Source organism: Amblyraja radiata, chromosome 4, assembly GCF_010909765.2.
Source record: "Amblyraja radiata isolate CabotCenter1 chromosome 4, sAmbRad1.1.pri, whole genome shotgun sequence".
Classification (NCBI taxonomy): Eukaryota; Metazoa; Chordata; class Chondrichthyes; order Rajiformes; family Rajidae; genus Amblyraja; species Amblyraja radiata.
Window position 1 is genome coordinate 31259879 of NC_045959.1, and position 12442 is coordinate 31272320.

At 47.6% G+C, this 12442-nt stretch overlaps 1 protein-coding gene across 1 annotated transcript in view; it reads right to left on the reverse strand.

Moving 5' to 3' along the window:
• Positions 1–11764, reverse strand: part of mal2 (mal, T cell differentiation protein 2) — a 36302-nt gene extending 24538 nt beyond the window's left edge. The window contains exons 1-2 of the mRNA XM_033019199.1: positions 11390–11764; positions 11091–11261 (exon numbers count right to left, since the gene is read on the reverse strand). Of these exons, the coding sequence (XP_032875090.1) occupies positions 11091–11261; positions 11390–11752 (534 nt within the window). The 5' untranslated portion in view covers positions 11753–11764. The remainder of the gene's footprint in view (positions 1–11090; positions 11262–11389) is intronic.
• Positions 11765–12442: the final 678 nt, after the last annotated feature.

Sequence of the window (12442 nt, forward strand, 5' to 3'; positions counted from 1 at the left end):
AGTTATTCAAGTAAAATAGGAGGTTCTGTTCCTCCAATTTGTGTGTGGCTTCTCTATGGCAATTGGGGCAGCCCAGGACTGAAAGGTTAATACGGGAATGTGTCGGGGTGTTGAAATGGTTGGCAACTGGGAGATCCCGTAGGCTTCTGCAGACTCGGAGTACAAGTGTTCTGCAAAACGGTGGCCGAGTCCACATTTGGTCTCGCCGATGTACAGAAATTGGAAGATGTGATTAGTGGTGGGATCACGTAGGAGGTGGCGCAAGTGTTGGATGTCGAAGTTCTCCATGCCACATTTTGTACGCGCTTGCCACATTACACAATCAAATCCACCAGTACTTCATCAAGACGTTTTTTTAAAGTTCATCACCGTAGCCAAGTCCAAACTTGTTTCCTTTATTACCAATGGGTACTAAAACTGAATCTCACATGGGTGCTAAAAACATATTTAACACATTTGACATTACAAGTGAAATTGCAATCTTTACCCAGAACTGTACATGATACTTTCAAGTGCACCATAATACATTTCATTTTGGATAACGTTTCTTTAAATTTGTATGATGCTGGACAAAGTTTGGTAGAATCTCAAGAGCAATAAAGCCAAAGTTAAAAGTATTAAGAACGTAACCTTATGGAATAACGGCAAACAAAATAATGCACATAATTCTTAAAGTGGTACTGATCCATTCTAAAATATGCAACCAATTTAATGTTACTGGCAAAGGAGAATGTGGCAAATGATGGTTTTATAAATATGACCCATTGCATGAATTTATGCTTGTATAGCCAAAACTATGTATTAAATATATAGCCTTTAAAGCCCTGTCCCACGGTACGAGTTCATTCCGAGAGCTCTCCCGAGTTAAAAAAAAAATCAAACTCGTGGTAAGCACGGAGAATGAACGTAGCGGGCACGTCGGAGCTCAGGGAACCTTGTTGTAGCTGGGGTAGCGGGCGCGAGAGCAGAAATACCGGACACAGAGGAGATGTGCGTGGCCTCAGTTATAACAGAAAGGGGGAACCCACGTTCCCTGAAGAATGACTGGCACAGTTGCATAGCAGTAGAGTTGCAGTGACAGAGATCCAGGTACAATCCTGACCACGGGTATTGTCTGTACGGAGTTTCTACGTTTGCCCCATGAGTTTTTTCCAGGAGCTCCGGTTTCCTCTCACACTCCAAAGATGTATAGGTTAGTAGGTTAATTGGTTTGGTTAAATTGTAAAATTGTCCAGTGCGAGTGTAGGATAGTGTCAGGGTGTGGGGATCACTGGTCATGTTTCCGTGCTGCATCCCTAAACTAAACTCAGATGTTCTACTATGGAACACCTCATCTTGGGAGCAGCTTTGGCGAGACGGAGAAATTGAGAGGAAAAACATTTTCAACCAGAGTTGTGAATTTGTGGAATTCTCTGCCTCAGAAGGCAGTGGAGGCCAATTCACTAGATGCATTCAAAAGAGAGTTAGATATAGCTCTTAGGGCTAGCGGAATCAAGGGATATGGGGAAAAGGCAGGAATGCGGTCCTGATTGTGGACAATCGGCCATGATCACATTGAATAGCAGTGCTGGCTCGAAGGGCCGAATGGCCTACTCCTGCACCTATTGTGTATGTATCTATGAGAGTAGGGAATAGCGTCTTTACCAGAGCCAGGGTGTGAAGAAATGTACTGCAGATAACAGATGTAGTGCGGGATATTTACAATAGATGTCAGGCGATAGTCTATGTCCTGTGATGGCTCCTATTGTAAGTGTAATTGAATGGAACGATTTGTCAGATTAAAAATCTAGAGTGAATGATGTCATTGCAGTGACCTAAATTGTATTTTATCACCTGCTGTTATCTTTGTTGTTTATAGCATAAAAACTGAATTCTTTCAGTTCTGGGAGATTTTACCGAGTGTCTCCGAAAGAATGCCTGCTTGTTGTGATGAATAAAGACCTCATGCATCTATCAGCTTTTGTCTCCAGTGACTCATTCACAGTCACAATATTTGGACCAGTGGTTCAGAGTTGCAGAGAATATGTAAAATGGAAGATCCCATAAACAACATTCAGAATTTTGCTTATTGCACACCTTAACCCCAGTTTAAATTTTATGACAACCATTGGCATTCATCTTAGTTCCTATTTGGTTACTTGAACATGAAAAGCCTAGAAATTTAAACAATCCAAACATTTAAATGTATCGATACAAGCGCAATTGGAAATATATAGATCTCCATGCCACATTTTGTATGCGCTTGCCACATTACACAATCAAATCCACCAGTACTTCATCAAGACGTTTTTTTAAAGTTCGTCACCATAGCCAAGTCCAAACTTGTTTCCTTTATTACCAATGGGTCATGGGTGCTAAAAACATATTTAACACATTTTATATTACAACTGAAATTGCAATCCTTACCCAGAACTGTACATGATACTTTCAAGTGCACCATAATACATTTCATTTTGGATAACGTTTCTTTAAATTTGTATGATGCTGGACAAAGTTTGGTAGAATCTCAAGAGCAATGAAGCCAAAGTTCAAAGTATTAAGAATATAACCTTATGGAATAACGACAAACAAAATAATGCACATAATTCTTAAAGTGTTACTGATCCATTCTAAAATATGCAACCAATGTTACTGGCAAAGGAGAACGCGGCAAATTATGGCTTTTTAAAATATGACCCATTGCATGAATTTATGCTTGTATAGCCAAAACTATGTATTAAATATATCATATACCTATTAAAACTTTATGTGTGTGTGTTTGTGGGTGTATGTCATTTTGCCTTTGAAACATATTTTCTCGAAAACCAGACACAAATACGCTGAGATTTTTACATATTTCGGTAGCGATTTAACTTACGATTTCGCAAATCGACTCCTCTCTAAATTTGATCAATTATTTCCCCAGATTTGTAATAAAGTTGTTCACAAAACGGACTGTTTAAAAAAAAAATCAAACCGTTGCGGCAGCTGCGGACGTCACAATGCCCTTGCTCGCGGCACCGCCCCGCCCTCCCCGCACTCAATTAAAGTAGATGCTCTCAACGCGCAGGAGCACTTTGCACCACACTCCCTCCCCCCCGTCATTTTTTCGCCTCCCACTGTGCTGCAGACCAAAGATCTAGAGGAGTAATGGCCACCGTAGCCACTTCTCATCGCGTGCCCTGCGCGGCGACAACGGCTGCTGCCGCCCGGCTCTCTTCCACTGAAGCATTCGGGAATCGGTCCTCTGTGACGACCCGGAGATAACCGGCTGGCTCCGGGGGTACAGAGAGGATGCGCCGAGGATGCGAGGCCAAGGAGCTGAGGCTGACTCTGAGGGCGACGGCTGCTGAGCGGCCCTACCCTTCTCCACCCCTCCCTTCTCCCCCCCTCTCTCTCCCCCTCTGCCCTCCCTCCCCTAAACCACCTCCACTATCTCCCCCCCCTCCATCCTCCCCTCTCATCTCTCTCTCCCCACCCTCCCTCTCCTCCTCCCCTCCACCCCCTCCCTCTGTCTCTTGCCCTTCTGTCTCTGCCCCTCTCTCTCCCCGCCCATTCTCTCTGGGCCCTCACTCTCTACCCCCCCCCTCTTAATAATATTAATATAATATCAAGGGGGGGTAGTTAGCGTGTGTATGGGGGGTGGTTAGTGCGTGTGACACCGCATGCCACCCCCCCAACCCCCCACCGCAACCGGGCATTGGAGGAACAGACCCAACGGGTCTGCACTTGGTCTAGTAGCCTTTAAAGCCCTGTCCCATGGTACAAGTTCATTCCAAGAGCTCTCCCGAGTTTAAAAAAAAAATCAAACTCGTGGTAAGCACGGAGAATGAACGTAGCGGGTACGTCAGAGCTCAGGGATGTCTCTTAGTGGCTCGAACCGCTAACGGCAGGTACTCGGGAAGACTCGCTAATGGCAGGTAAGCTCGGGAAGACTCGTGAATATTTTTCAACATGTTGAAAAATGTCCACGAGAGCCCTGAGTACCGACGAGTAGCCATTACCGAAAATCTCAGAGTTCGAATCGGAGCAAACTCGGGAGAGCTCTTGGAATGAACTCGTACCGTGGGACAGGGCTATAAGACTGATCTATAACTTTTTTTAAATAACTGATTCTAAGTATAATGAATCAGATCTATAAAATTAAATTACAAAAGTAAACGTTTGCTTGCTTTTAGCATTCTCATAATTTGTCTGATAGCTTTTTTTCTAAAAAGTGACTTTTGAGTCCAAAGTTGCCATTATCTGAAAGCCAGGTGCATCTTTTCCAGTGTCCTTTCTAAAATATTTATCTTCAGATTCTTACTTGCTGCCTTTTTTGAAGATTTAGTTTGTTTTGTCACATGTACCGAGCTTTTTTGTAGCGTTATAACCAGTCAGCAGAAAGAATATATGATTACAATCGATCTGTTTACAGTGTATCGATACATGATAAGGGAATAACCTTTAGTGCAAGGTAAATCCAGCAAAGTCCGATCAAGGGTAGTCCGAGGGTCACCAAAGAGGTAGATAGTATACGGGCATCACATCATTCCCTCTGGTGCCCCTTGTGCAACTGAATGACACGCTTATTTCAAGAATGGCCCTGCCTTCAACCAGTATGCATACACTTCCCTCCAGGGTTTACTAAATAATTACAAGGCAAGAGAATTGCAACTTTTTTTTCTCTGCAGTCTCTAAAGTTGCATAGGGTAGCACATGGGCAGTCATTTAAATCTGCACAAAAAAGAATCTGACAGTAAAGTGTTTCATCTATCTAACACAAAAATCTATAATTTTGGTGTTTGATGGAAAATTCAACGACAAATAATGATAATGACAAGTTTCTTACATTCTTCTCTACATAAAATAGCGACAAGCTTTGGAAGCACTGGGAAAGTGGGATAACAGAGTGAATGGGTGATCAAGGGGCAGTATGGATTTGGTGTGCAAAAGGGCTCCTGCACCTATTGCCTATGTGTCTAAATAGCATCTTTACAAGAGCCAGGGTGGGAAGAGGTGTAGTGCAGATAATAGATGTAGTGCGGGATGTTCACTATAGATATCAGTCGATAGTCTATCCCCAGTGATGGCTCCTAATGTAAGTGTAATTGAATGGAACGGTTTGTCAGATTGAAAATCTAGAGTGAATGATGTCATTGCAGTGACGGAAATTGTATTCTCTCTCTCGAAATACCAATCTATATACTTTTAGAACTGTGTGTGTGTGTGCGTGTGGGTGTGTGGCATTTTGCCTTTGAAACGTATTTCCTCGAAAACCAGACGCAACAACGCAGAGATTTTTACAATTTCGGTAGGGATTTAACTTATGAGTTCAGAAATCCACTCCTTTGTCAATTATTTATCCAGATTTTGAATAGAATTGTTCACAAAACTTTATTTTTAAAATATAAACGCCGCTCACCAGCTGCTGACGTCACAATGCCCACATGCCCACCAATCCAGGCCCACCTGCGCCCTGGCCCCGTCCCTGTGGATTAAATGCGCAGAAATATCCAGAGAGTCAGAAGCCGGTGCTTCTTTGCTGTGAACGCTCGCTCCTGGGCGAACGCGTCTTGCCTTAGCGGCTTTAAGCGGCTGTTGTCAGCTGGCAGTTATCAACGGCTGCGGGCGTCGCGAGGCCGAGTTACGTCAACACCCCCCCCCAACGCGCGCTGGCATTTGAGGGAGAGTAGGGACTGAGAGGTGAGGAAGGAGAGTGTGGGAATAGAGGGAGAGGAGTGGGGGTGATAGGGAGTGGGGAATAGATGGACTGCCCCCACCCCTCTCCCTACCCCTCTCCCCATCCCTCCCCACTCTCTCCCCTACCCCATCTCCCCCTCCCTCCCCACTCTCCCCCCTCTCTCCCCACTCTTCTCCCTCTCTCCCCTACCATCTTCCTCCTGCCCTCCCTCCCCTACCCCATTCCCTCCACCGCATCCCCTCCCCACCCTCCCTTCCCCCCCACCTCTCCCCCTCCTTTCCCTTCACACCTCTCCCTCTCTCTCCCCTCCTTCCCCCTCCCCTCCCCCCTCTCCCTCTCTCGCTCCTCCCCCTCTCCTCCCCCACCCTACCCCCTCACCCACCCAACCTTTCCTCCTCCTCTCCATCTGTCTCTGGCCCTTCTGTCTGCCACTTTCTCTCTGTCTCTCCCCATTCTCTCTCTGCTCCCACTCTCTACCACCCTTCCTTCTCTAGACACGCCTGCGAGTTGGGGGATATGCATCAGTGGAGAGAGCAGTTATGGGGTAAAAGGAGCAAATTAATAATATTAATACAATATCAAGGGGGGTAGTTAGCGGGTCTGCATTTGGTCTAGTATACTTATAAAAACTCAAAGTGTAAGTGTGTGTATTTTTCTGTGATTCACATCTCCTCGAAAACATGACGCACTAATGGTGAAATTGTTAATATTCCGATAGGGATTTACCTCATGATCTCGAAACTCGCCTCATCTGACACTTTGATTCATTATTACTTGAGTTTTCTATTACATTTGTTCACAAATCTGAGATTTTTTAAAGCTACAATGGTTCTGCTCCTCGCGGCCTGCTGCCCTGAGTTCCACACGTAGTGAGTGGCGTCAACACCCTCCCCCCTCACCACCCCTCCCGTTCTTCAAAAGACGCAGAAAGAACAAGGAAGCGGGCTCTGTTCTGCAGATCCCGAGTGCTTCCGAAGGCACTTCCGAGAGCTTCAGAGCGCTTCCGAGGTCAATGCACGCTAGCGCCTCGGTTCGGCTTTCCCAAGAACTCCCGAGAGCTGCTGAGAGCTTTGGTCAATGCACAACGCACACTAGCATTTCTAGAACATTCCGAGCGCTTCCGAGTTCGACGCACAATGCACACTAGCCCCTCTCCCCCTTCCCCCCCTCGCTCTCCCCCCTTCCCCCCTCTCTCCCCATTCCATCCCCCTTATCTCCCCCTCGCCCTCCCCCCCTCCCTCTTCCCCCTCTCCACCTCCATCCCCCCTCTCCCCTCCTACCTTTCTCCTCCCCCTCTCCACCCCCCTTCCCCATCCCCCACTCTTTCTCTGCCCCACTCTCACTGTCTCTGCCCTCTCTATCCCCCCCCACCCCGCCCTCCCTCTTTAGACACACCTGCGAGGTGGGGGCTATGCGCCAGTGGATTGGGCAGGGATGGTGTAAAAGGAGGCAATTAATAATATTAATATAATACCAAGGGGGGTGGTTTGAGTGTGGGGGGTGGTTAGTATGCATGCGACGCCACAGGGCACACACCCCCCCCCTCAACCGCGCGTTGAGGGGACGGGACCCAACGGGTCCCCCTTGGTCTAGTTTACTATAAAATGCTTTGTGAAAATGCAATATTTTGGTAGATAATTAATTTACAGCAAGACATAATTCCCAAGGAATCAGGAAAGATTAGGGCCCTAACCAGCTAATATTCCTCTACCATTAGATTAAAGTGGCTTGTGCTGAACAAACACAATTGCACACTTGGTGCCAATCAGCTCTTTCTTCCCACTCACATTCTTGCTGAGAGAGAAGACAAATTGATGGAAAAGGTATACAGGCACATCCCAAAACATCACCTTTCCAGTGCCTCTAGTGATGCTGCCTGACCCACTGAGTTAGGCAGAACTCTGTTTTTTTTTTTTTTGCTCGAATCCAACATCTGCAGTTCCTGTCTAAAATAATATGAAGATAGACACAAAAAGCTGGAATAACTCAGCGGGTCACGCAGCATCGCTGGAGAAAAGGAATAGGTGACGTTTCGGGCCTGGACGCTTCTTCAGACTGAGAGTCGGGGGAATGGGAAATGAGAGATATAGAACAAATGAATCATAGATATTCAAAAAAGTAAAGATGATAAAGGAAACAGGCTTAGCTGTGTGCTGGGTGAAAACGAGTTACAGACAATGAGACTCAACAAGACAACTTTGAACCTAGGGTGGGTGGGGGGGGGGGGGGGACGGAGAGAGGATGCCAGGGTTATTTGATGTTAGATAAATCAATATTCATAACGCTGAGTTGCAAGTTGCCCAAGCTAAATATGGTGTGTTGTTCCTCCAATTTGCATTTGGCCTCACCCTTGGACAATGGAGAAGGCCCAGGACAGAAAGATCAGTGTGGGAATGGGATTTAAAGTGCTTGGCAACCAGGAGATCGGGTAGGCCCAGGCAGATTTGTATCTTCAATAATATGTAATTGAATAATAAACTTGTCTCATCAATAATATAAAGTTGTCTCAACAATTTGTGCTTTTTAATATTACCAATTTCTCGCCCCAAGTCAAGGAAACAGAAATAAAGGAGTTTAGGAGAGGCTGTCGCCCCCAACAATATCACCAAGTACAGATAACCACAATTTGACTTAGTCATAGAGTTATAGAGTGATACAGCATGGAAACAGGCCCTTTGGCCCAACAATGTCCCAGCTACACTAGTCCCACCTGCCTGCGCTTCTCCATATCCCTCCAAACAATGCTTCCACACGTCAATTTTTTTTCCCCTGAAATAGAATCCCAAATTTCCTGGAAATTGATGGTATTTCCTGAAATTTTCAAAAATGATTCCTACGTGCTATTTGTTGTTTTTCTTTCGCAGGCACATGTTAACAACACAGCAATCAAGCTCAGACAATGAACACAGTTAGCCTCAAACTACACTACCTGGTTGTGACGGCTCCCTCCCCCCTCTTTCCATCTCCACCCCTCCCCCCCGCTCTTTCCTTCTCCCCTCTTTCCCCTTCTCTCTTCCCCCCCCTCCTCTCTCCCTCTCTCTCCCTAACAGCGATGGAGGGCCACGGTGGGGTGGGGGGGCTGTGAATGTGTGGGCGGAGGATGTGGGGGCCCGGCCGGAGCGGCGTCTGGTGTCGGGGTCACGGCCGCCAGGACTGGGTGCAGAGTCGGTCATTCCCACTCCCGCCAGGCGACAGGAGAATGGTCTCCCCGGACCGCCGGCAGCAGACTCGGTCCCTGGTCGCCAAGCTGACCGGCGGCGAGGCTCCGACACAGCGGATAGAGGCGATGGACCCCGCGAGCAGACACCGCAGCCCCGGGCCCGGAGAAGCAGGCACTCCTTTTATTTTCCCCTAATCATCCCGCGGGCCTGATTGGACCCCTTTGCGGGTAGTTTGACACCCCTGATATAACAAGTGTGGACCCGTTAGGTCCGAGTCCCCCTCCCCAACGCAATATTCCACAGCCCCACTCAACCAGACATGAGGCGATGTAGTGAAACCGGTGATCTGGGCCCACTGCGCGCGCGCGGGGAGACGGCGTCATTTTGCGTCCCCGCCACCATTTTCAATTGTGACGCGGTTGCCGGGTCGCCCCCAACTGCGCAGGTGCGGATGGTCGTAAATATACTTACTTCCCCCAAAATCATCCCGCGGGCCGGATGCGAAAATTTCCCGAAATTATTTTATTTCCCAGAAATTACCCGAAGACAACCCGAATTTCACGAATTTTGGGTCATTTCCTTCAAAGTGGAAACAATGCCTCCAAACCTGTCCTATCCAAGTACCTGTCTAACTGTTTCTTAAACATTGGGATAGTCCCAGCCTCAACTACCTCATCTGGCAGCTTGTTCCATACACCCACCACCCTGTGTGTGAAAATGTTACCCCTCAGATTCCTTTCCCTTTCATCTTGAACCTATGTCCTCTGGTCCTTGATTCCCCTACTCTGGGCAAGAGACCACTTGCATCTACCCGATCTATTGCTCTCATGCTATTGTTGTACACCTTTATAAGATCACCCCTCATCCTCCTGCGTTCCAAAGAATAGAGACTCAGTCTACTCAACCTCTCCCTTTACCTCGCACCCTCTAGTCCTGGCAACATCCTAGTAAATCTTCTCTGAACCCTTTCAAGCTTGACAATATCTTTCCTATAACATGGTCCCCAGAACTGAACACAATATTCTAAATGTGTTCGCACCAACGTCTTATACAATTGCAACTCTATACTGACTGATGAAGGCCAATGTGCCAAAAGCCTTTTTGGCCACCTTATCCACCTGCGACTCGACCTTCAAGGAACCATGCACCTGCACTCCTAGATGCCTCCGCTCAACAACACTCCCCGAAGGCCTACCATTCGCTGTCTAGGTCCTGCCCATGTTAGATATCCTAAAATGCAACACCTCACACTTCTCTGTATTAAATTCCATCAACCATTCCTCAGCCCACCTGGCCAATCGATGCAGATCCTGCTGCAATCTTTCACAACCACCTTCACTATCTGCAAATTCATCCACTTTTGTATCATCTGCAAACTTGCTAATCTTGCCGTTTGTTCTCATCCAAATCATTGATGTAGATGACAAACAGCAGTGGGCCCAGCACTGAAACCTGAGGCACACCACGAGTCACAGGCCTCCAGTCTGAGAAGCACCCTTCCTTCCATGGAGCCATTTTGCTATCCCTCCTTGGATCCCATGCGATCTAACCTTCCAGAGCAGCCTACCATGCAGAACCTTGTTGAACGCCTTACTGAAGTCCATGTATACAACATCTACAGCTCTGCCCTCATCAACCTTTTTGGTCACATCAGATTTGTGAGACACGACCTCCCACATACAAAACCATGCTGACTATCCCTAATCAGCCCTTGCCCGTCTAAATTCCTGTATAACCTGTCCCTCAGAATACTCTCTAGTAACTTTCCAACTATTGATGTTAAGACCAGCCTATAGTTCCCAGCGTTTTCTCTGCAGCCCTTCTTGAAAAGAAGCACAACATTAGCCACCTTCCAGTCTTCTGGCACCCCTCCACCCCTCCTGTATTTGAGGACGACTCATAAATTTCAACCAGGTCTCCAGCAATTTCCTCTCTGGTTTCCCGCAATGTCACTTAAACTTAAACAAGCTACGAACGAAAGGTAGCCACAAAATGCTGGAGTAAGTCAGCGGGGCAGGCAGCATGGTGTATGTAGTTCCCTCCTACACACTAACGAAAGGTAGGTTGATCTTCAAGCTCTAGTGTAGACGCTGGGTTGCAGGGATAAGGGCGGCCGGTGGATGGCGAGGTTTCAACCAGGTAACCAGAAGCTGGCTCCGCCCTACACCTTCCAGTAGCGAGTAGGCTGAGATTTCGCAATTGACAATGGCAGGGACGGACTCTCGGGACATGCCGGGCTGTGGTGAGGACAGGCAACGCTTACTCACCACCATATTCCAGTCTGTGTCCACCCGGTCGGCCAGCCCGCAAAGATACACCGACAGGTAGAGGCAAGAGCACACGAACATGGTGAGCGACACGAACATCACCCATCCTTGCAACAGAGGCACCGGCACGTTAGACGAGGAGATCAGAATCCACACCAGGCCTCCGAACAACTTTGTCGTGGAGAGAAAAAGGGGGAAAGAGAGAGGGAGGGGGGATTGTTAAAATGCGAGAGTAAACAGGTGCCGCCGCCCAGTCCCAGAGTCGCCCTCCCGCCGAATAAATCAACCGCCGTACTCACTATCTCCAAACAGATGAATACACCGGAGTAGGTTTGTAGCACCGGTATGCCGAGGGGTAGGGTTACCCGCGGAGCCGGGAAAGACACGGAGTTAGGGTTGGTGTTGGCGTTGGCGTTTACAGCGGGAGCCGACATGGTGCAGGTGAGAGGAGCCCCGGGGAGCAGGCGGCGTGACGTGAGGCGGAACCCGGCCAGGTGCAGCCACTCCCCGCGACGCGGCAGCGGCAGCAGCAGCGGCGGCGACGGCGGCAATGGCCCGGGAACACCTGCAGCGCTCCTCCCGCCGCACGGCGCTGACTTCCTGTGTGTGGGGCAACTGCAGCAATTGCTGCATTGTAGTAGTTGTATTATTATTGTCATCATGCTTTTTTTTAATTGGCAGCAATAAAATGCAATCATTCACGCCTCTTTTGAGAGTTGGCCAGAGAGAGGGAAAGAAAGAAAAAGAAAGAAAGAGAAAGAAAGAAAAATAATCGAAGGCGTCACTCCGTCAAATGTGTTATGTCCACACGTCTCGACACGAAAAGTACCTTCTCTCCAGAGATGCCGCCTGTCCCGCTCAGCTACCCCAGCATTTTGTGTCTAAATCAGTCACCAAGTCTGCGACGGTGGTTCTGAGGAGAAAGGTAAACACGAACGTTGTCCTTGCTGACGTTTGTAAAGTCGAATCATCTTTATTTCACTGGCTATAGACACACAAAGGCTGGAATAACTCAGCGGGCGAGGCAGCATCTCTGGAGAGAAGGAATGGGTGATGTTTCAGACCGAGACCCTTCCTCAGACTGAGAGTCGGGTGAAGGCTGGTATCACTTTCAAACGGATAGTTTGAAACGATAACGATTTTAGAATTAAATAACCTGGTTATAATTACCAGAAAAATAAGTTGTATGCGGTAACCAGGGAAGAGCAGTAGTTAGATGTTATTGTTGACAGCTCGGATCCAAGTTTGCAGTGCATTGGACGTTAAATGAACCAGGAATTGAATTATCGTGAAGATAAACGCTAAATGCTGGAGTAACTCCGACGGCAAAGGCCGCATCTCTGGAGAGGAAT